The sequence below is a fragment of the Ictidomys tridecemlineatus genome, chromosome 10, assembly GCF_052094955.1.
Source record: "Ictidomys tridecemlineatus isolate mIctTri1 chromosome 10, mIctTri1.hap1, whole genome shotgun sequence".
Classification (NCBI taxonomy): domain Eukaryota; kingdom Metazoa; phylum Chordata; class Mammalia; order Rodentia; family Sciuridae; genus Ictidomys; species Ictidomys tridecemlineatus.
In genome coordinates this window covers 71,113,993-71,139,358 of record NC_135486.1, presented here as the reverse complement: position 1 = coordinate 71,139,358, position 25,366 = coordinate 71,113,993, and the positions used below count along the sequence as shown (strand labels likewise).

Genomic DNA, 25,366 nt, shown 5'->3' with positions numbered 1-25,366 from the left:
GTCAGTCGCGGCCACCGCTGGAGGGAGCAGGTAGCCAGTACCGCGTTCCCACCGCCCCTGCCCGCGGGAGCCACACGGGACAACACCTCCTCAGTCTCCCACCCATGCGGAGCGCAGATTGACAAACGCAGTGCCACCTGAGGGAAACTTGGGAGTAGGAGTAGTAGGAGCTACCAGAAGACAGGAGCGAGGGGAGCCGAAGAAGTCAGGAGTGAACGCCGAGCCGCAGAGTGTACAAGAAGGAGTTTGCCCTTGGTTGGCTGTGCACTGCCTCTGCATGGGACACTAGCCCTAAAAGACTTTGGGAGTCCCCAGGAGCGAGAAGGGGAAGATGCTGGGCTTGAGCAGGTGAGGTCCCTAGTACTCTCTGCGCACTGCCCGGGGCTCTCCCGCTACAGGAGCGATGGCGCAGGGGTCACGGCGGCTGCCGGGGCTTCTTCCAAAGTTGGGGTGGGGATGCTGAGTCACTGATCTGTCACTACTTTGCACCTCTCCTCAGCCCTCCGGGGGCTAAAGCAAAAGCGAAAGCGAATGCGTCTGGCGGGCGGCCGGTCCTGGAGCTGCGCTCGCCACTTTCCCGAGGCTGGGGCATTGCACTCGCGGCTGTCCTGGGGCGTCCTGGCGGGGCACCGCGGGCCGCGCGGCCATGGCCCGGCGGCGGTTCCTAGGCTCTGGAGTACACGCCCTCCGGGGACTACTGCTGCTGCTGCTGCTCCGGCTGCCGGTGACGCCGGGTAGGGAGCGGCTTGCGCTCGGGCGGGGCTGCGAGCGAGGCCGGGGCACCGAGCGGGATGGCACCGAGCGCCCCACCTCCCCGGGCCGGGCCAGAAGTCGGGCCCCGGAGGAACGCGGAGTGTGCTGACTCCGGGCGGGAGGGACACGTGGAGGAGTCGTGGAGAGGGCAGGGAAGAGCGCCGCCGTCTGCCCTGCTCCAACGAGCAGAGCTGCCAGCTGCGCACGCAGGAAGGAGAAGCCGGGTTTGGCTATGGGAGTGGAGTGTCAGTGTTGCACGGCAAGTTCCAGAAGTGTGTGAGTGCACCTTGGTGCGGGGCTGGTACTGCACACGGTCCCCCGAGAGGTCCGGGAACATGACCCCTCTTGACGTTCAGGCAAAAATAGATTACATGGATGGGCAACTGGAAGAGCAGGGTAAGGACTCTGTCCCTGGGGAGGAAAAACGTGTCGGGCAAGTTGCACACCTGGGGACCTGGAACCAACTCCCAGTTCTTAAGTGGGCAGGAAATCGGGGGCCAGGATGGTACCGGCTGCTCCTAGTAAAGGGGAAGAAACGAAGCTGGTGATCATTTGGTGTGTTCGAGAATGTGTGTCTCGTAGATCTGAGAATCTATTGAGTGACTCGTGGGTTTTTTTTTTTTTCCGGGACCTATAGAAAGGAAGAGAAAAGATGAATCCACTGTGTTCTTGTAGGTTTTTCTTATCGTTTTATAGTGAAGGAGCTTTATCAGCGTCTGATAAAAAGCTATAAATTCTCTCTCTCTCTCCCTCTCTCCCCCCTTCTCTCTCTCATCTCTCTCTCTCAAAAATGCATGAATATACACACTTAGAAAAATGTTCATGGGATTTGGGGGTCAAGGACCTACCGAATGTCACCCAAGGATATCCATGAAAGTTAGCAACCCCCACTGTCTCCATGCGCTTTTAACCAAAACCTCCAATAATTTACATGCAGTCCAGTGGGGCAAATCTGCCTGCTGGGTTTTAGCCAGAACCAGCCCTTTCACAGTTGCTGCTGCCTGGCTTGATCTGAACCCCAATACTAAGTTTTATGAAGTTTCATTTTTGAGACAGTGATTCTGGATTTTCCCCTACATATGAGAAGCTGAGTTATGTTGGAGACTTGGTCATTTCCTCCCAACTGTGTAAACAGTGTCCTGTGATGATTTCTGAGGAGATGCTAGGAATAACCAGCAATAGGCTGCACTATTACATAATGTGAAAGTGAAATGCAGCTTTGGTCAGCGCCCAGCTCAACTGCAGGTGTCTGTCCATCTGAAAGTAATAGGAGAGCACTGAAGCTTGTGGACAACACATAGGCTTGCACTCTGACCTTGCAAAGGTGTTGTTGGATCTTGATGTTTGTTCGTTCCTTTAAAAAAATAGCCTTATTAAAGTATAGTTGACAGATAATAAAGTGCATATATTTAAATTGTGCAATTCAATAAGGTTAGAGGTAAATACTACACTCATGAGACCACATAATCCATTGCTACCGCCTGTCCTCATACTCTGCATAATCTTTACCACCCACCCCACCCTGCCTCCAGCAATTACTGTCAATAGTTTTGATACACTTTCTAGAATTTCATATAAATATATGAAATTATACAATAGATACTCTTTCTTGTTTGACTTCTTTCAGTATTTTTTCTGAGAATTCACGATATTGTAATGGTTGTGTATATAGTCCTGTGATGCTCAGGAAGGGGACCATAGTCTTATTTAAATCACTACTCTTGATGCCTACAATAAAATACCTGTCACATGGTAGGCATACCATAAAATTCTGTTGCTCATTTGAGTAAGATGCATATATGAAATTAGGCTTAAAGGAAAGTTCACAGATATTAAACTAACAGAATGATAGTTAAAGTCAAAATAAGATTTTATATTCCTGCTTATCTTTTTAAAATTAATTTATTTTTAATTTATTCTGATTTGTTATACATGATAACAGAATGCAGTTCATTTCATATTATACATATAGAGCACAATTTTTCAAGACACTGTACACAGAATATTTTCGCACCATTCATTTCTTATACATGTACTTAGGATAATGATGTCTAACTCATTCCACCATCTTTCTCACCATCTTGTCCCCTCCTTTCCCCTCCCTCGCCTTTGCTCTATCTAAAGTTCCTCCATTCTTCCCATGATCGCAGCACCGGCTCATCCCCATTATACCTGTGTGCATCTGAGTCCTCATATCAGGGAAAACATTCGGCTTTTGGTTTTCTGGGATTGGCTTGCTTCACTTAGCATTATATTCTCCAATTTCATCCATTTACCTGCAAATGTCATGATTTTATTCTCTTTTAATGCTAAATGTTCCATTGTGTATATATATCAAAGTTTCCCTATCCATTCATCTACTGAAGGGCATCTAGGTTTTTTGTCCCATAATTTAGCTATTGTAAATTGGGCTGCTATAAACGTTGTTATGGCTGTGTCCCTGTAGTATGCTGTTTTTAAGTCCTTTATGTATAAACCAAGGAGTAGGATAGCTGGGTCAAATGGTGGTTCCATTCCCAGTTTTCCAAGGAATCTTCATACAGCTTTCCAGATAGGTTGTACCAATTTGCAGTCCCACCAGCAATGTATGAGTGGGCCTTTCCTCCCACATCCTCACCCACACTTATTGTTTGTATTCTTAAGAATTGCCATTCTGACTGGAGTGAGATGAAATTTTAGAGTAATTTTGATTTGCATTTCTTTAATTGCTAGAGATGTTGAACATTTTTTCATATGTTTATTGATTGATTGTATATCCTCTTCCAAGAAGTGTCTGTTCAGTTCCCTGGCCCATTTATTCATTGGGTTATTTGTGTTTTGTTTGTTTTTTTGTTTTGGTGTTAAGGTTTTTGAGTTCTTTATATATCCTAGAGATTAGTGCTCTATCTGATGTGCTTGTAGAAAAGATTTGCTTCCATTCTGTAGGCTCTCTAGTCACCTCACTGATTGTTTCTTTTGCTGAGAAGCTTTTTAGTTTGAATCCATCTCATTTATTGATTCTTGTTTTTTTAATTAACTGATTTATTTATATATGACAGCAGAATGCATTGCAATTCTTATTACACATATAGAGCACAATTTTGGTTGTATACAAAGTATATTCACACCAGTTCATGTCTTCATAATTCTTGTGCTATAGGAGTTTTATTAAGAAGGTTGGGGCCTAAAACAACATGATGGAGATTTGGGCTTACTTTTTCTTCCACTAGGTGCAAGGTCTCTGGTCCTTAATTCCAGATCAAGGACCACTTTGATCCACTTTGAGTTGAGTTTTGTGTATGGGAAAGAGGTTTAATTTCATTTTGTTACATGTGGATTTCCAGTTTTCCTAGCACCATTTGTTGAAGAGGCTATCTTTTCTTCAATGTATGCTTTTGGCACCTTTATCTAATATAATATAACTTAACTTATGTGGGTTAGACTGTGTCCTCTCTTCTGTACCATTGGTCTACAGGTCTATTTTGGTGACAATACCATGCTGTTTTAGTTACTATTGCTCTGTAGTATAGTTTTAGGCCTGGAATAGTAATGCCACCAGCTTCATTCTTCTTGCTAAGGATTGCTTTGGCTATTCTGGATCTCTTATTTTTCCAGATGAATTTCATGATTGTTTTCTCTATTTATTTGTGTATAAACCAAGGAGTAGGATAGCTGGGTCAAATGGTGGTTCCATTCCCAGTTTTCCTCTATATATATATATTCCTCTATATAAGGAATGCCACTGGGATTTTGATTGGGATTGCATTGATCTGTATAGTGCTTTTGGTAGTATGGTCATTTTGATAATATTAATTCTGCCTATCCAAGAACAAGGTAAATCTTTCCATCTTCTAAGGTCTTCTTTAATTCATTTCTTTAGCATGTTGTAGTTTTCATTGTAGAGGTCTTTCACCTCTTTTGTTAAATTTTTTTTTTGAGGCTATTGTAAATGGGGTGATTTTCCTAGCTTCACTTTCAGCGGATTTGTCACTGATGTACAGAAATTGATTTATGGGTGTTTGATTTATGGGTGTTGATTTTATATCCAGCTACTTTGCTGAATTCATTTATTAATTCTAAGAGATTTCTGGGGGACTGTTTTGGGTCTTCTAGGTATAGAATCATATCATCCTCAAGTAGAGTTAATTGGAGTTCTGCTTTTCCTATCCATATTCCTTCCCTGCTTATCTTATAATGTTCTTATAGTATTGGAGTAATAATATGAGGAAAATTCTATAGAATTATTGGAATTAGGGGCCAGGGTTGTGGCTTAGCAGTGGAGTGCTCGCCTTGCATGTGCGAGACCCTGGGTTCGATTCTCAGCACCACATAAAAATAAAATAAAGATGTTGTGTCCACCAAAAAACTAAAAAATAAATATTAAAAAAAGAATTATTGGAATTATTGGCCTACTTTAAAAAAAAAAAAGAATTTGCCATATTGTAACGTGTGCCTAATAGTTCAGTCCCTTCTATTGCTAAATTGTATTTCATTCCATGGCTGTCCAGTCACATGTTAATGAATGTTTGCCTTGTTTCCATTATTTTGGTTTTTACATATAAAGCTGTTAAGAATGTTCATGCTACATGTTTTCTTGTGGCCCTATGTGCCTTCATTTCTCTTGGGTAGAGAATGTATAGGAGAAGAGCAGCTGGATTGGATGTTGGGCATGATGTTTGACTTTTAAGAATGTGCCGAAGCAGTGTCCAAAGCGGTGGTACTATTTCACATTTCCACCAGCAGTGTGAGAGTTACAGTTCTTCCATGTCCAGGTCAGCACTGGATATGATGAGTCTTTTTTTTTTTTTTTAATAAACTTTTTTTAAACATTTATTTTTTAAAAGTAGTTGGAAGTAAACCTTTATTTTATTTATTTATTTTTATGTGGTGCTAAGGATCGAACCCAGGGCCTCAAACATGCTAGGTGAGCACTCTACCACTGAGCCACAATCCCAGCCCCTGATAAGTCTTTTTAATTATGTCCAATCTAATAGGTAATGCAATGGTCTCTTGTTCTAGTTTTAATTTGCATTTTCCTAATATGTAGAAATGTTGAGCATCTTTTTTATGTGCTTCTGTGCCTTGTACACACCTTCTTTGGTGAAGTGTCTGTTTAAATTCTTTGCTCTTTTATAAAATGAGTTGCACTTTTATTGAGTTTTAAGAGTTTTTTATGTATTCTGGACACAAGACTTTTATCAGATAAATGATTTGCAAATATTCTCTCGGTCTCTGGCTTGTCTTTGCCTTCTCTTAGCAGTGCATTGTGAAGAACAGAAGTTTTTAATTTTGATGAATTCCAGTTATTTGTTCTTTTATATCTTATGCTTATGTTACCATATAATGAAATCTTTGCCTAGCTCAAGATTTTCTTTGATGTGTTCACCTAGAAGTGAATAAATTATATTTATGCCTTTGATCCATTTTGATTTATCTTTGTGTATAATGGGGGTATAGATTGAAGGTGGTTTATGTTTGTTGCATATGAATATCTAATTATTCCAGAACCATTTGTTGAAAAGATTATCTCCACTGACTTGCTCTTACATCTTTTGAATATCAGTTATCCACACATGTGTGAGCTGGTGGCAGGGCACAAAACATCAGCATGCAAAAGTCAATAGTTTCAGTCGTATTACTGTATATTCCTGATGAACAGTTGGAAATTAAAACTTCAGAAATATGTCATTTGCAGTAACTTCAAAAAGTGTAAAGTTCTCAGCAATAAATCTGACAAGAGAGGTGAAAGACCTGCATACAGAGAAGTACAGACAATTGCTTAGAGAACTTGAAGAAATAAATCAATAGAAAAATACGACATGTTCATGGATTGGGCCAATCAATATCCTTAAGATGCCAAATCAAAGTCCTAAAGGACTTTCTTGCAGAAATTGACAAACTGATTCTAAAATTCACAAGTAAATGCAAAAAAGAAGTAGCTTTGCCTAAACAGCTTGGCAAAGAACCGCATTGGAGGAACAAGGTTCTCTGAGAGAATTGTTATAAAGTTACAGTACTCAAGACGGTGTACTATTGGTATAAAGATGGACAAAGAAATCATAGGACAAAACTGAGGATGCCTGATGGCTTTAAATGAGCTAAGAAGGGAAGAAAACTCAAATTATTAAACTTGATACTTGGTGGGATGATCTGGTCAGAAATTATAGAGAACAGCACATTTCCTATCACTGAATAAATTATAGTGTCTGACCTTTTCGTGCCCCCATCCATAGGAGGTGCAAGAAGTTGTCATTAAAAGATCTCATTAAAAGGTCTAAGTTGCAGGGAAATCCACCATCCTGGGCAAAAGGTCATTAACTTCCTAAACAAATGCATCCTCATCTGAAAGACCACAGGTGATTTAGCCAAGAGCTACTAGAGTAGTAATGATTGGTTGATGTCCCTGGTTCCCAGTTTTTCTTTGATTCGAATGTATAGGGTATTAGTATGCTTGAGGGTGTTCATTCATGTTATATTCCTTAAACTCCCTTTTCTGGCAGGGGAGGGTTACCAAGGATTGAAGGGCCCTTGACCACTGTCTGAGCCAATTGTTCATTTAGTTTCATACTGTTTTACAAAACTGACTGGGCAAGGTCTGTTTTGTAGGTTTTTTTTTTTTTTTTTTACTTTTTTTTTTATATGGTACTGAGGATCGAACCCAGTGCCTCACATGTGCTAGGTAAGCACTCTACCACTGAGCCATTACCCCAGCCCCCTATTGTGTATCTTATTTAGAGACAGGGACTTACTGAGTTGCCTAGCACCTTGCTTTTTTAAAAATATTACTTTAATTGTAGGTGAACACAATACCTTTATTTTATTTGTTTATATGTGATGCTAAGGATTGAACCCTGTGCCTGTCACATGCTAGGTCAGTGCTCCATTGCTGAGCCACAACCCCAGCCCAGCACCTCACTCTTGCTGAAGAGGCTTTGAACTTGCAGTCCTCCTGCCTCAGCCTCCTGAGCTGCTGTGATTACAAGCAGCTGAAGCATGAAGCTTTTTATAAGTCATTTTTTCATAGCTTGGGGGGGCTTTGCCTGAAGCATCTATTATTTATTCCAAACCAATTTTATCTGGTTATTACTGCTTTTTTACCACCATTGATAGCAAAAGAGTGGTAAAAACTTTGTCATAAATTGAATTGGTTTTGTAATAATAAAAGTAAATAAATAAAACTACAAAATAAATAATAATAAAGATCTACAATTTAGGACTTTTTCCTCCACCTTTAATTAGTATTCTCTGATTTATTAGTACTCCCTGATCTCTGGCAGTGTTTTCATAACTTTACACATTTTGCAGATTGCTTAATATAAAGTCACTACATCTAATATCTGTGAATACTATACATACTATTTTATAAAGTTTTAGAAATTATTTAAACAATTCTTTATCATGGGTAGGCTTCAGTTACCTCCCGATTCTTGCATATTTAGCTTATTTTAATGTGTTTGATGTTCTAAACAGCAAGGAATAACTGGATGAAAATAAACTCTATGGGGATGGGGGCAGGAAGCAAAGGGAAACCCCTTGGGTCTATGAAATAAAACTCTGGGAATTCTCTTATTCAATCAAATCATTTTACAAATTAACTTCCTTTGGGGTGAGTCACTTTTGCCCAGTCGGTTTTGTAAAATTGTATGAAACTAAATGAACAATATATGGGATTCCTCAGTGTGTGTTCTAGAGGTGTGTCCGTGTTACTCATTACACATGGTTGATTGATTGGAAAGCGCTCTCCTTGGAAGACTCGATGCCCTTATGGGCAGTAGGGAGCTCCTGAGGGATCTGTGCCCGGGAGAACTGCAGTCCAGGGATCTGGAGGCTGGAAGCTAAGCTGAGGTTTTGTAATAGTTCCAGTGTCGGTGAAATCCTGAACAAAGGCAGCATCAACACTGAGAGGAGCAGGGGTTCTCTTCAGGCCTACGGTACAGATTGTATTTTATTCTTTTCCTTTGGTTTTATTTTGGTTGGTAACTGTTCAACCTTCCAAGTCTCTAATAGTCATTATTTAAGGGACTAAATGATAATAAAATTCACTGACACAGTAAGATGGGTTGAGAAGACCAGTTTATTGAGCCCTGAGAGAGAAAGAGTTTGGGGCCATGAGCTGAGTACAATCTGTACTCCAGGAAGTGTGTCGAATTGGCTGGCATTTCAGCTAGAAAACAAGGACAGAAAATGGATTACTGGGAGCCCAGAGGCCCAGACTCTTATGATATGTCAGTTTCATTCTGAGCTTCATGAGAGCAGGAACTACACTTATGCTTCTTTGGAAATCTAGCACCTTGCAGGCATTTGAATGGTAGAGTAAGTAAAATAACATGTTGGAATGGATTCTGGCTCTGCTTAAAGAATGGGAGGGTCAGGCTAACCTGACAACTTTTGAACTCTGGATATGAGAGTAGGCCAGAGCTTCTTGCCCATGTTAGGCTCTGTAAACTGATTTGATAAACACGCCTGATTCACAGATTCTGGGAAGCAGAAAGAGGTGTGGCCTTACACACTGTTTTGGTGACTTTCTTAACAAATAATCATGGGGCTAGTATGTGTTTTTTGGCTACTTGAGAGTATTGAAAGTCCTAAAACCTTAATCTGGTTCCAAATGCCTTTTCCTGAGGGTGCATGTAAAGATAACCCCTCTATGATATAGGATAAAAGATGGGATACAGCAGGAACATTGGGGAAAACACTGATACTCCAGTCCCCGCCCTAAGCTCCAGATAAGACTAGAGCAATTTGAGATCAAGGTGCTTCAACAGTAACCATAGCAACTGCAAGACCCAAAAGCATCTCAACAACTGACTAGCTTGGCCCTATGCCCCACACTTTCAGGCCAGATGAAGATGGGTCCCCATAACAATGGGGAGCTGTGGTAACCACCCTTGGGCAGCAAATGCCTAAACTGGAAATAAATCAAGGACTACCACTCTTGCTTGAAAGAAGCCCTAGGTGTTAAATTGAAAGAACCACCTGAAGTGTAAGAATACTCCTGTCCACCCTGATCATTAAAGGGATTTGCACAAGGAACCTTGATATGGGATCCTCAAACTTCAGAAGCAAGAGGGAATTCAAGGAATTCTGACAAAGATGTGGTAGTGAGGTTTGGGAAATTTTTTTGAATAGACACTTGTAAATCACCCATTATATCCTTGGCCCAGATTCCATTAGGGAACTTATCTTTGTATTGATTTTGTGAAAGTTCTTTACATACTAAGAATCTTAACTTTTTGATGTTTGTTGTAAACATTTTCTTTATTTAATTGTCTTTTAGTTCTTTTGTTTCATTTAAATGTTTACATGGTCATTTTCTTTAAAGGTTTCTGACTTGGTTACAGTGGCAAGGAAGCCTTCCTTATTAATTGAGAAATACTCTCTGGTGTGTTCTTCTCATTCTAGGCTCATTAGAGGCTGGAATCATTTCTTCTGTATCCTTCCCCAGGCTCTGCATGGGGATTCCTGTAGGAAAGATGGGAATTCCCAGTATTTTGGTGAAAAAGTTGGAGATTACCAATGTAGAGTGACAGAGGGGTATGCAGAGAGCTGGTGATTACTTATATTTGAGTCACGGTTCACAAAGTGCATTTCATGCTCAGAAGCCCTAGGACTTCTCAGTGGCTTTGTGAATTATCATGCTCAGCTCACACATAAGGAAACCGGAGTCGAGTGTGATTAATAGATTTACCCACTCAGCCTCTAATTCCAGTACTCTTTCTACTAAACTTTCTTATTGTCTTCTAGTCTCTTATTACTCTTTTATTCAGCAAATAGAAGTCATTGGTTGATTTGTAGATGGACTGGATAACTGGTCGTATCCCACATTCACCAAGTCTGAGTTTTTAAGGAACAAGAACAAGTGTGTTGGATCTGTGTGCCCCAGACCCACCCCTGAGTCCTCATTAATTAACCTGCTCCATGAGTGAGAGTGGTAGGGCAGGGGTCCACCCTGGAGACCTGTTCTGACAGTCAGCTGTGTTGATAAGAAGGGATCAGAGTGTCTGCTCCTCTGTGTATAGAAGCACAGCCTGAAAAACTATAAATCACTGGGTTGGGTCCCTGCATTGACGTTATAGGCGGTAGTCTCCCATCTCACCTCCCCATCAAGCTTCTTCTCTCCTGGGTCCTTGGGTACCCGCTCATTCCTCTATCTGGAATACTCCTTTCCTGCTCCTCCCTCATTCACTTGGCCATTTTCCTGTCCATTCTTTGCACTTTTTCAGGGGCTTTTGCCAGCCCTTGCAACTAAGTAACAATGTCTATCACTTCCAGCAGAGCTGGGCTATGTCTACCTGGTTTTTCCATTATTCCCTCTACTCTTCATCCCAGGAAGAGAAAGCACTGCAAAATTTGTGAAGGAACAATTAGAACTGAAAGCAACATCATCCTTCAGAAAAAGGGTGCTCCATGTGGAGTGAGGGACCTCTGTGGCCAGTGAAAGGAGTAACAAAGTGTGAGGTATTTGTGTGAGGAAGGGGTTCATAGGCTCCCTTGACCTTGGAGGTTGCAGAATCACCTGTGGTAGGGGCCATCAGTCCTCTGGAGGTGAGGAGCTGACTATGACCTCACAGATCCTTTCAGGCCCAAGACAACGATGTAAAAGACCAGATTTGAAGCAAGCAAGGGAAAGGCCAGGTAAGGAATATCAGTTAGTCACAGTCCTGCGAACTAAAACCTAGTCTTTGTGTAGCTTTTCCTCCTGGAGACTTAAATGTCTGTCTTAGTCTCTGGAGAGAGACTGTCAAGCCACAGATGTAATAGCACCCAGAAAGGTCCGAAGGTCCAAGGTCAGTTCAGGCTTTCTCAGAAACGATTTATCACAGAGCAGGCCTCATGTTTTTATGGGACTCTCCGTTCTGGTTTGCTACCAAACATTTCCAGGGTTGATTTGAGTTAATTTTTATGGTCATTCCTCTCCACCCAACCCCACTCCTCCACCCCTAAGTATTTTTTACCAGCCATGTAACATACAACAAAGCACCACAGATACAGATTTAAGTAGTTTTGAAATGGAGAAGGAGAGTTAGATCCAGTTAGAAGTAGTAGAACAGAAATTCAGGGGGTTGGGGATGTGGCTCAAGTGGTAGCGCGCTTGCCTGGCATGCGTGTGGCCCAGGTTCGATCCTCAGCACCACGTACAAACAAAGATGCTGTGTCCGCCAAGAACTAAAAAAAAATAAATGTTGGAAATTCTCTCTCTCTCTCTCCTCTCTCCTCTCACTCTCTCTAAAAAAATAAAGAAAAGAAAAAAAAAAAGAAATTCAGAAGAGCACAGCAAGAGGAACGTGTAAACACAGTCCTCATCAATGGCATCAATGACCAGAAAAAGGGTATGAGCAAACCATTCTTCATAACTTCAATGAATTATTTATTTATTTATTTATTTATTTATTTATTTGTGTGTGTGTGTGTGTGTGTGTGTGTTGCTGGGGATTGAACCCAGGGCCTTATGCATGCCTGACAAGCACTCTACCAACTGAGCTATATCCCGAACCTGGGAAATTTTTAATTAGTGTTAAAAAGCCACTTGCTGAGATGCATCTGTGAGTACCATCCAGCACTGGTTCCCAGAACATGGGTTCCTGGATCAGCAATATCACCATCACCGGGAACTTGCAAATCCAGATTCTTGGGCCCTACCTCAGACATCCTGACTAAGGAGCTTTGTGGTGGGCCCAGAACTCTGTGTTTTCACCAGCCCTCCAGTGGGTCTGATGCAAGATAACACTGAGAACTGGTGCCAGAGGATTGAGATGAAGAGAGGCAATAAGAAGCAGGGCAAAGACTCCCGTGTGGCAATGATGAAGTTGTTCAGGAAACCAAAGCTTCCCCTGAAATATCAAATGTCAAACGAGTGGAATCAAAACTACTAGAGCCTGGTCATAGAAGAAGGAGCTCTAAAAGGTGTGAAAAGGTGGTGAGAAAAAGAGGACAAACCAACACTCTGAAAGCTACTATTAAGGAAATTAAGAAAAATTTCTCATCAATCTTGGCCTGAGTTGTCAAGGACTCCTAGAATTTTCTTAAAAGAAGGATCTTCAAAGGTCTCAGTCTTAGCCCATTTTATATTGATATAACAGAATACCTGAGACTGGATGATTTATACAGATTAGAGAGGTTGATTTGGATTGCAGTTCAGGAGGAAGTCCAAAAGCATGCATCTTTGCATCTGGTGGGGGCCTATTCCTACATTGTAACATGGCAGAGGGAATCACTTGGTGAGACAGGGCAAGGATGCTAGCTTAAATTTTCCTTTCGTTATAAAGCCACTAATACCATTATGCCCCCCCCACTCTGATGACCTTGACCATCCTAATTACCACCCACAGGCCCCACCTTCAAATACTATCAACATGTGACTCTGGGGATTGAGTTTTTCACACTGGAGTTCTCAAGCCCACACTGAAACCAGGGTAGGCCCCAGACACCACCTTTCAAGTGGTTTTTATTTGGTTACTCAATTTGCTTCTTTTTAAACTTTTAAATTCTGATTTAAAGTCAAATTTACAGTGAAGTTGCAAGACCTCCTGAATACCTTTTGCCCAGCTTCACCAACTCTTTTCATTGTACTGTTTATCATTTGTCCTCTCTATCCATAAATATTTTTATGCATGTGCTTTTCCTTCTAAGCCATTTTAAGCTGTTGACATTATGTCTTTCTTTGCCAAACTTCTTCATGTATTTTTCCCAACAATGGCATCCTCTTCTAAAAAGTCACGTGTATCACAGCACTATTATGAAAAGCAGGAAGTAACCTTGACACTGTATCATTATCTAATACTCAGTCCGTGTTCAAATTCTGTCAGTTGTCCCAACATTGTCCATTTTAGTGACTTTCTTTCTAAATCTGGACCTAATCCAGGGTCACGTGTTGCATTTGGTTGTCTTTCTAGTGTTCTTCAAGCTGGAACGCTTCCTCAACCTTCTCTCTTGAGCTTGTCTATTGTTTTCAGCTAATTGCTGAAAGCCTCTCAGGCAGGTACCTCTGATGTTTCCTCTTAGATTCAAGTTACGGGTTTTAAAGGGAATACCGAAGGAATGATATATGTGTCCTTTTCAGTGAGTTACATGATACCCATCTGTCCCGTTTTGGTCTTGTTAACTTTGATTTCCTGCTTAAGGTGAGTTTTCCAGCTAATGTCATTTCCCCCATCATCTCTGGTCAATGGTTTGTGGGAAGATACTTTGGGGTTGTGTGGATCCATCAGAATTCTGATCCAAGAATCAGAGAGCAACAGAACCCACACATGCAGTGGTTGGAACTGGTCACGTAGCCTGTGCAAACTGTCCTCTGTGTGCCTGGCCTGGAGCTTGAAGTCTGTGGGAAGCCAGTCTAAATGGGAAGAGTGACATGGAGGAAGCAAGAGTCACCTGGAACTTGTGGGGCTGAGTTGTTACCCTGTGGGTTCTTAACCTTGACCTTCAAGACTCCAGCATTCATGATGGGGTACCCTGCTGGGCCCCCTGTTATAGAACTAAATAGGCACCTGGCCAAAGAGTGAGAAATAGCAGTAAAGACCCCACCCACTAGAGGAGCTGTCCTACCCATGGAGCATGGGGACACCCAGTGGCCAGCAGATCTCAGAGCTACAACAGCAGGGAGGAGCCTGCTTCACTCCCTTTCTCTTCTTTTGACCAAGTTGACTGAGCTCTGCAGAGAGGGATGGGGAGAATGTGCATCTGGCTGAGCTAAATGCGCACAAAAAAACCTGCTTTGTATTAGTTTCCTTTTCATTGAAAAATCCTTATTCCATATCAAACTTTAGCATCCCTGATCTCTTTTCTTATTCCATCATTCTTTTTTTTTTCAAAGATGGACACAGTATCTTATTTAATTTACTTATTTATTTTTTATGTGGTGCTGAGGATTGAACCCAGAACCTCACAAGTGCGAGGCAAGCATTCTACCGCTGAGCTATAACCCCAGCCCCCATCATTCTTTTTATGTTTATTAGTTAACATCTGTAAGGAGGGCTTTTTCTTCTCCCTTACTTACTTACATATTTGTTTATTTATATTAGCATAGACAAAGCAGTATCATTTAATTTTGTTCCATTAGTTATAATCTGTTTTTGTCTTGATTGTTTGATGCTTAAATCGTCCTGGATTTGGCCAGCAAGAGTCTGTTCAGCTAGGCTATTGCAGCCTTCTGACATCTTACCCTCATTCTTTGAGCACTTCCTCACTTTCTGGGACAACAAGATGTTCCAGGCTCATCTTATGCTTTCTTCATCCTATCCCTAGATTCTGCCTTTTCCCTGAGGACCCCTGACTCCTTACATTGCAGACCAAGATCTGGCAGCAGGTACTTAGTGCCAATATGCCATTGTTACTAGGCACCAACAGAGAATGGAGCAGGAGCACACACATGTACACTCACACAAACACATGTGGATACATATCACATACACAGGCAAGCATCCAAATACCCTCCACACACATACATACATACAAATAAACATGTACATGCACACACTGTAATTACACAGGACTCCTTCAACCCCAATTATGTTCCAGCACCATAGGGTACATGTTAGTTGGCCTTTCCCTTCGTTGTAGTTGAAACTTCTTCTTTCAACAGTGGGAAACCTAGACTTAGTTTATTTTACTCATTGATGATAACTAGTTCTTTAGATTATCAAGAAGAAAAAGAATGATAACAATGACTTTAGATCTTTTGTAAAAAATGTTTTTAGTTATACATGGACACAATATCTTTATTTTGTTTATTTATCTTTTATGTGGTGCTAAGGATCGAACCTGGTGCCTCACATGCACGAGGCAAGCACTCTGCCGCTGAGCCACAATCCCAGCCTGTGACTTTAGATCTTTACCCCCAGCCTGAACAGCCCAGGCACACTTAGGAGGAAAAATCTCCAGATGAAGAACAGTCACTATTTCTCCAGGATCAGATGAGTTTCCTTTTCATTTAAAAACAGTGGTATCATTTGTGTACATAGCACAGTTACGGTGAATCACTTCCTATTAGCTATGTAAAATTTGTTGTACTATAACTGAATACCCATTCAGAAATAGCAATGTTAGCAGGAAGGTTGCTGAGTTCAGATGAGGACTACTCACAACGATTTGAAAGTAAAGAACAGGTTGAGCATCATCTAAGGAGATCCTGTGTTTATTGAAGTACATGAGGACCTTCAGTCTTCTTAGATACGTGATACATTGTTTCACTTACGTAGCAACCAGCACTGAAAGATGACCAAAGGAATCACACAGTGACACTGAATCTCATGGAACTCATGGGCAGTGACTATATTACATTGACATTTTAAATTCCCTTGAGTAATCAGCCACAAATGTTTCATTTCAAAGTGTGCTACAAATGCTAGGAGTTGAAAAACACCGGGAGGGAATATTTCAAGACTTAGAAGATGTGAAAAGATTTCCTGGCAGAAATCCCAAATCTGAGCACAATCCAGAAAACAGTGAAGACTGAAAAAAAAGTGACCCAAGAGAGAGCAGGAGATTCCAAACAATAATTTGAAATTAAAAGCTGTTGCAAAATTGAACATGAAGCCTATGCAGGAAGGTGTTTTTGAAGGGATTCCAAACAAGGTACTATCTGGACAGTTGGTGGGAGAGAGAGAGAAAGAAAGAAGGTCAACAACAAATATGGCACTCCCAAAATGGAAGAGGCCCACATTACAGCCCCTCCTTTTCTTTTTAGATCCTTAGGTATTAACGTGCAAAACTTAATTTTTTGTAGAGCACAGCTAGTGTATAACTGCTGGGATTTTAAACTAGAGTTTAGAGTCTGAGTTTAACTCCAACTATTATGAAAGCAGAACGTTCAAGGCAGTCCACTTCTCTCCTGGTAGTAATTAAATAAGCTGGCTATACAGGTAGAAATAAAATAAATTGAACTCACTTGCATTCGGTGGTCAGATTCAAGCCTATTATTAAGGAAGAGAAAGCATACATTCATTTTTTAAAAAATATTTTTAGCTATAGATGGACACAATATCTTTATTTTTTTATGTGGTGCTGAGAATTGAATCCAGTGTCTCACACGTGCTAGGAAAGCATTCTACCACTGAGCCACAACCCCAGCCCCATTCATTCATTTTTAAAACAAGTTTGTTTGATTTTTTTTCCAGTACTGGAGATTGAACCCAGGGGCCCTTTATCACTGAGATGCATCCCTAGCCCTTTTTCATTTTCTTTTTTGAGATAGATTCTCTTAAGTTGCCAAGGCTAGCCTCAAATATGCAATCTCCTGCCTCAACCTCCTAAGTAGCTAGGATTACCACCATGCCTTGCTAAGCAAGTTTTCATGTGTACCTACTATTTCCAGCTTCTATACTAGGCTCAGGAATATAATGTTGAGCAAAACAAACAGAACCTTTACCCTCACATAGCATTGCAGATGATAAGATGTGAGTTAATTATATAATCTTTACATCTTAGGTATAAACTGGGAAAGTCTATAGAAGGAAAGAACACAGAGCATAGGAGATGAAGGAAGCTTTTACTGGAGGTGTAGTTGCAGTCAGCCAGGAAGGATGGTGGAGACAGGTGGCCAAGAGCATGATGGTGGGTTGGGTAGGGGGGTGAGTAGGGGTTGGCATGATGAGTGGCACAGGGAAAACAAAGGCTGGTGTGTCCAGGGCAAAGAGAGCTAGAGAGGCAGGCAGGGCTGGACCTGACAGAGCCTTGGGACTTCTTAAGGGATTGCAGGGTTTTGTTTGTTATTTGCAGTGCTGGGGATGAACTCAGGGCTTCACACATGCTAGGCAAACACTCTACCACTGAGCCACATCCTCAGCCTACAGGGTTTTTTTTTTTGTTTTTTGTTTTTTTTTTGTACACAATTGCAGCACAACTTTACATTTCTATGGCTGTACACAATGTAGCATCACACCATATGTGCAGTTATACTTGTACCTAGGGTAATGATGTCCATCTCATTCCATCATCTTTCCTATCTCTAATACTCACTCCCCACCCTTCCTCCCCTTTCCTCCATCAAAGTTCCTCTATTTTTCCCATGCCCCCCCCATTATGGATCAGCATTCACTTATCAGAACATTTGGCCTTTGGATTTTGGGGATTAGCTTACTTCACTTAACACAATATTCTCCGTTTATCTGCAAATATATACACACACCACACTTATTTTTATCCATTCATCTATTGAAGGGCATTAGGTTGCTTTCACAGTTTAGCTATTGTGAATTGAGCTACTATAAACATTGATGTGGCTGTGTCCCTGTAGAATGCTGATTTTAAGTCCTTTGGGTATAGACCAAGGAGTGGGATAGCTGGGTCAAATGGTGGTTCCATTCTAAGTTTTCTAAGGACTCTCCATACTACTTTCCAAATTGGTTGCACCAATTTGCAGTCCCACTAGCAATGTATGAGTGTACCTTTTCCCCCACATCCTCGCCAACATTTATTGTTGCCTGTATTCTTGATGATTGCCATTCTGATAGAACTGAGACGGAATCTTAGCCTAGTTTTGATTTGCATTTCTCTAATTGCTAGAGATGATGAACATTTTTTCATATATTTGTTGATCAAATGTATATCTTCTTCTGAGAAGTGTCTGTACAGCTTCTTAGCCCATTTATTGATTGAGCTGTTTGTTTTTTTGGTGTTAAGTTTTTTGAGTTCTTCATATATACTGGAGATTAATGCTCTATTTGGTGTGCATGTGGCAAAAGTTTGTTCCCAAAATGTAGGCTCTTTATTCACCTCAGTGATTGCTTCTTTCACTGAGAGAAAGAGACTTTCACTAAAAAGTCTGAGTCCATCCCCATTTATTCTTGATTTTATTTCCTGTGCTTTAGGAGTCTTGTTAAGGAAGTCGGGGCCTAATCAGTTATGATGAAGATTTGGGCTTACTTTTACCTCTATTAGGCACAGGATCTCTGGCCTAATTCCTAGGTCCTTGATCCATTTGAGTTGAGTTTTATGCATGATGAGAGATAGGGGTTTAGTTTCATTTTGCTGCATATGGATTTCCAGTTCTCCGAGCACCATTTGAAGAGGCTATCTTTTCTCCAAAAGCATTTGACAAAATATAGCACCTTTTCATGTTCAAAGCACTAGAAAAACTAGGGATAGTAGGAACATACCTCAATATTGTAAAAGTCAATATGCTAAACCCAACGTCATTCTAAATGGAGAAAAATTGGAAGCATTCCCTCTAACAAACTGGAATAGACAGGGATGCGCCCTTTCGCCACTTCTAAGAATTATTCAACATAGTTCTTGAAACTCCAGCCAGAGCAATTAGAAGAAAGAAATTAAAGGGTTATAAATAGGAAAAGAAGAATTCAAACTATCATTATTTGCTGACGGCATGATTCTATATGTAGAGAATCCAAAAAACTCCACCAGAAAACTTCTGGAATTAATTAATGAATTCAGCAAAGTAGCAGGATATAAAATCAATACCCATAAATCAAATGCATTTCTATACATCAGTGATGAATCCTCTGAAAGAGAAATTAGGCCATTCACAATAGCCTCAAACAAGCAAACAAACACTTTGGGAATCAACAAAAGAGGTGAAAGATCTCTACTATGAAAACTACAGAACACTATAGAAAGAAATTGAAGAAGACTTTAGAAGATGGAAAGATATCCCATGCTCTTAGATAAGCAAAATTAATATTGTCAAAATGACCATACTACCCAAAGTGCTATACAGATTCAATATGATTGCAACTAAAATCCTAACATCATTTCTTATAGAAATAGAAAAAGTAGTCATGAAATTCATTTGGAAAAATAAGAAACCCAGAATAGCCAAAGCAATCCTTAGCAAAAGAAAGAGTGAAGCAGGAGGCATCACAATACTAGACCCTAAACTATAATACAGAGCTTTAGCATGGTACAGAATAGAAGACACAGAGACAAACCCACATAAATACAGTTATCTCATACTAAACAAAGGTGCCAAAAAAATACATTAAAGAAAAGCCTACAGTTTTTATGTTTTTATTCTTAAGAGCAGCAGGCAGTTGTTGTAGGAGAAATGAGGCTGGGCACAGAGGAATTAGCAGGAATCAGGTTTGTTGACTGCAATCAGGTCCAGAGGCAGCTTTTGCCTAAATCAATTTGTCCCTCTGAATCCCGAGTCTAGAAATTTTTAGAACTTTTATACCCAGTGTGTAGGGGGAGGGGCTCAGAGGCTCACCATCTGCAGAAGTCCACATAAAAGTACGCACCCAACCTAGGTCTGAATACAAAAATAATACAAAAATAACTCAGGGACACACTCTGCTAAATAATGCCTGAGAAAAGGAGAGTCCTGTGGGGTCCCTGCCCCTCCCCCATTCACCCCCCCCACACACACACACCCACCAGCTGGTTTTCAAGGAACCATAGGAACCTAATTTGCACCATTCACTCTTATCTTTCGGATTGTAAAGGACTTTCCCTGGGATCCGATTGCTTTTCTTTGAAGCCCTGTGAAGGCAAGGCTTGGCTAGAGGCCTTGAGTTAGTCTCCCTTCTCACAGTCTGCTTCTATAAACACACTTCCCACCTGAAAACTCTCACAGAAATTCTTGCTAATAGTCTAAGAACAGTTAGTCTAAGGTCGCTGGAGAAGCTTAATTACGATTTGATTTTTGGTGGGGGGGGTGCAACTATACAGCCAGAGAGGAGTGAAGCTATCAAATATTCATCTCTAAGGATTATTCTGGCTGCCCTGTGGAAATGGACCAATTGCTTGTGTTGAGGGGGCAGGGGAGGAGATATGTGGAAAGCCTGTGAAGGTTATTACTGTTGACCAGCAAATCAGTAAAATGTGACACCACCAAATGAGTTCAGAGGCTTGGTCCAGATTGAGAGCAAGTGAGAGCTGGAAACAGGTAGAAAATGGAGGGGTGGGCATGGGAATGATTTCCCTGTCTCTGGCTGTCTGGATGACTGGCATTTAAGACAAGTTCCTGGCAGGCCTTGGAGAAGGGGAGCCTTTCCTGATCACCTTCCACATGCTTGGAGGGGCCTCTTGGCTAAGTGGACCCTGGCTATATAATCACTTCCTGTTGCCTCCAGGTCCCCTGGAGGACACCTCCTAACATGCCCAGGTCTCTTCATCTCTCCTCTCTTGTGCACTTTCATAGGCACCACGTGCCCTACCCCCATATCTGTTGAACATGCAGATATCCGGGTCAAGAGTTACACCTTGAACTCCAGGGAGCGGTACGTTTGTAACTCTGGTTTCAAGCGGAAGGCCGGCACATCCAGCCTCACCGAGTGTGTGTTGAACAAGACCACGAACACCGCCCACTGGACTACGCCCAGTCTCAAGTGCATCAGTAAGTGGCCAGTACCAGGACTGTCCCCACCCCTTCTGCCCAGGCTTAACACGGAGCACAGCGGCATTGTGGGGGTTGGACAAGCCGGTCTCTGGGCAAAGAGATAGTATTGGGGTCTGAGGCTAAATATGCCCATGAGGCTGAGCAACATCTGCCAGAGGTGGAGATACTAGGTGTTGGGGTCACAGAATTTTGGGTTCAAATACTGGTTGTGCTGCTTATCACGTTGAGGCCTCCGGCAAGGCTTTTAGCCTGTTGGAACTCTGGTTGGACATCTAGAAAATGAACCTGATGTCAATACTGTGGGTTGTAGGAGGATTAAAAGGAGCCTGGTAAATATGAGCTATTACTACTATCCATGTGGGTTGTAAAATCAGCAAGAGAATTGGCTGATTCTGATTCTCAATCACATCCCTAACAAGGGTGTGCTTGCTTCCTGGAGAGCTTTTTGGATTTCTCATGAGAAGCTGAACTCTCTTGAGATCTTGATGATTGGTACCCAACCCAGTAGGCTGAAGTAGGCCCAGACAGCAGAATTTTTCTTGGCCTAGTCACCATATTTGGTATTCAGCCAATTCTCAAGAGCAAGGAGATGAGGAAGTTACAAGAATTAAAAAAATAAAATAAAATAAAAAGTACCTATCCTCTACTTAACTGCCATCCCAGAGGAAGTCAAATAATTTTGGAATGGAAACTAAGCCATTCAGTGATATTTCCAGAAATACTTAAGTCCTGTTCTGCTCTCCTTATTCCTCTGGGAAAATAAACGTTAACCCAGGGTCTTCCAAGAGAATTCTGATTGAACAAACATTCATGACATGCTCACTGCTGCCCAACAGCAGCTAGATACATTTTCATAGAACATCTGTGGAGATGTCTGACTCCTTTCTGGGACACAGGATGGGAAGTGGGGGTCCTTTAGCAAATTTCCTCTGTTGGAAACTCCCATAAGAGCCATACTTTCTTGCTGGATTTGTAGTGTTAGATTACCCCTCTCCCTTTCCAGCTGCTCAGAATGAGTTAGTTATACAGATGTCAAGAGAAGGGAAGGAGGGAATCTTACCACTAGTTCCAAGGAACTGCAGGACTGGAGAACACTGCACTCCACGGCATTGGGTACAGTTGAAGGGAAAAACCCAGGGTGGCCAGGGACAAGCAGTGTCCGTGGAGCCAGAAGTGGAAAAATCAGGGCTTTTTCAGTGTTGGGAAAATTATGTTGACTCAAAGCTCCACATCTTTGGGTGAATGAGTAGGATGGAGAAGAAGTACGGCTCTGAACAGGGCCAAGAGGGGAGAGGAAACAAAGAATTTTAAACCAGATTTTAGAGCCCACCGATTGGAGGCATCTTTAGGTTTCCTCTGGACCAAAGTTTCCTCCCTCACAAATCTTTACCACTACCAACTCTGTTCATTGTGTTTCCCAATCCCTTATGCTTTGGATGATTTTTTTTTTCTGTTAGGCAAATGGAATCTATTTTGATCACTCATTTTCCCATGGGAAAACCAGGATTATAAACCTGAGTTGATATCAGATGTATTCCAACCAAAAATAAATTTGATGTTTCACCTGTGCAGTCTTTTTTTAGAAATGCTAGAAAAATTATAATCTGTCTTTGCATTTGGGTTGGGAAACACTGTTTCCTTCCTGTGCTTCTAACCTGTCCTAAGAAGCCAGCTATTTCCATTGTAAATTTATGTATTGATCTTTTATTTATATCCAGTTCTGATGCCACCTTAGTGTTCACGCTCAGGATCATAAATGCCATGTGGTTGTCCTTTCTCTAGGAGACCCCTCCCTGACTCACCAAAGGCCAGTGCCAGTGCCACACTCCACAGTAGTGACGGCAAGGGTGACCCCACAGCCAGAGAGCCCCTCCCCTTCTGGAAAAGGTAGGAATAAAGGAAAATTTTTAGGAACTACCATCTAGATACCTCCTTCTCCACCAATCCTGCAGATTCATGGACCTCTGATGATGTTCCAGTGACAACTTGAGTGATAGAGCAAAATTTTATTAAAATCAAAAATAAGACTTAGAATAGCTTAATTGTTTAAGTCAAAGTGGCTTGAGATCTAGGTTTCATATGTACATAAATAATAGTATTTAGAATCCACTATTAATATGCCAAACCATATTTAGTTGTACACATTTATCATTGTCAAGAATTGGAAACAGTCTGAAATTTGACCTCACTTGTTTGTTAGTCTGTCACTTTGTCATGGGTGCTGACATTCTTGGAGGGTAAACAAATAACTTTTTCACTTGGGGCACAAGTAGCAAGAGCATCAGCATGTTAGCAACAATCCCTTGACTCAGGCCCACAGGGCAACTTCGATGGGCCTAAATAAATGCATGCATTGTTCAGCAGGCTGCACTGTCTGGGAGGAAGGCTGAACTCAGGGAATCTGAATGTTTTATACTTGGCTGCAAATATGTCTGCCCTTTCCTAGAAAGAGGCACTGTCTCTATCTTCAAAGGTACTTGCAATATATGTGTCCTTAAGCATATAGTTCAGAGAAAGGTCTGTCAGGCCTTTGTTTGCAAGATGTGTAGCAATGTGAGGGACCCAGGAAGAGCTGTCACCCCTTGGTCCTAGGCATCACCAAATTAACAATAGTGCTCTATTATAGAAGCACTGCATGAAACCACCAATGTTCTGTATTTTAACTAAGTCTTGGGTAATCTTTTAGCCCAATTTCCTTAACACTTTCTCAATTGGAAACTTTGGAAGCTAAATATCTTGGCTAATATGCCTCATATCCAATGGCACCCTTATTTTACATTTAACTCTTGTTTTTTTAGGGCCAAATCATTCAATCTGTGACTTTACCTGGATCTTTCTTCCCTCCTTCTCGCCAGATGTGGTTATCTTTCTTTTCATTCATTCTGTTCTCTTCAGGCACACCTTCCCAGAGCTTTGGTTCTCAGCCTTGGAGGCACAGTGAGAATACCAAGAAACTCCACATGGTCCAGGGAATGATCTGGAGTCAGAGGCTATAGAACAAGAACCATGTGGTTCTAGGGTAGCCCAGGCTAAGGACCATTGCTCAAAGCAGGACAGAGAGGCTGAAGGGAGGCTTCCTCTTCGTAATGGGTTGCTTGCAAACAAAAATAAGGAGTTAAAGTATTAGCTCCATTTATGTTGAGGGTAACTCCCAAACTCCTTTGATCTGAATCACACACAGTTCAGAGAGATAAGAATGACCAAGTAACCTTTCCCAGTCCTGCCTCCATGCCCCCAACACTTGGTCAAATAGCTGTTGCTGAGACAAACCTCAGATGTAAGAGAAACCTTTAACACAAATTATGTGACTGTGGGTGATTGGATGTGAATGCTCCAGTGTCTTGATCTGCAGGGCACCTGTAGTGTGGGCAGCTTGGGTAGGGTTAGGTGGAAGGGAGGTAGTGACAAAAGATTGGAGGGTATGAGGACTTCTCACAATGTGTGTGGCTGGGAAAGAATGGGAACTCAGGCCACAACTGTGCATCCAGAGCCTGATGAAAAAATATAATCAGCATCCCAGCTGCCTTCAGCAAATACAGCTCTACTTGTGTTTTGGAGCCAAGTCTATCAGTATTTCATGAGCTTTTCTAGGAAACAGCTGAATGTACTTAACTGTGAGGGATCTTTTCTTTCTATGCACCACGGTAAATAACAGTATTTTTTAGAGTTATCACACATCCCATGACTCAAATGGAGGATATGTTGCTCACTTAAAGGACAGTTTGCTGGGAGTGAATGGGCTGCCACGGTGGGTTCACCAAAGTAGGTCTTTAGGTCCACCCTCTGCTGGAGCTGAGAAGGCACTAGTCTAAATATTTATGTTCTGTCTTGGAATTTCCTACAGAGCCAGCAGTTTTATCTCCCAAGTCAGATACCACAGTGGCCATAGAGACAGCTATGGTACCAGGCTCCCAGTCGATGCCATCCCAACCAACCTCCTCAGGAACCACAAGCGTAGGCAGCCATGAGTCCTCCCAAGCCCCAATCCAGACTACAGCAAAGACCTTGGAACTTACACCCTCAAACTCCCACGAGACACCAGGTTAGCACTAGCTTTGCATGAGAACCAGTTCCTCAGGGGCTGCTTCTGAGACTTGGGTTGAGACCTGGCCCAAGATAACTGCATGGCTTTATAACATTCAATCTCAAGCTGCGACTCACAGAGCTGCCCTCCTGCCCTCTGCCTCCCACAGGCCCCTTGCCTGGTCTCTGTTTTTGATGTTCCACCTGGCCTGGTCCAGTTGCGACAGCTGGAAATGAAATCCCCCTCCCAGATATGGCATGGCTAACCTTACTAGCCAGCACTGCAGAGACTGGACTGACTCTAAATGCCATCTGCAG

General features: G+C 41.8%; 1 protein-coding gene across 2 annotated transcripts in view; it reads left to right on the top strand.

Annotated features, from left to right (window-relative positions):
- Nucleotides 1-503: 503 nt before the first annotated feature.
- The window catches only part of Il15ra (interleukin 15 receptor subunit alpha), a 33,083-nt gene continuing 8,220 nt past the window's right edge, over nucleotides 504-25,366 (top strand). Inside the window, exons 1-4 of one of the 2 annotated variants that reach the window (XM_040277078.2) lie at nucleotides 508-734; nucleotides 20,828-21,022; nucleotides 22,808-22,912; nucleotides 24,870-25,067. In XM_040277078.2, the coding sequence (XP_040133012.1) occupies nucleotides 647-734; nucleotides 20,828-21,022; nucleotides 22,808-22,912; nucleotides 24,870-25,067 (586 nt within the window). In that variant the 5' untranslated portion in view covers nucleotides 508-646. Of the gene's footprint in view, nucleotides 735-20,827; nucleotides 21,023-22,807; nucleotides 22,913-24,869; nucleotides 25,068-25,366 lie in introns of both variants that reach the window. The other variant, XM_078023174.1, reaches the window with a different exon arrangement.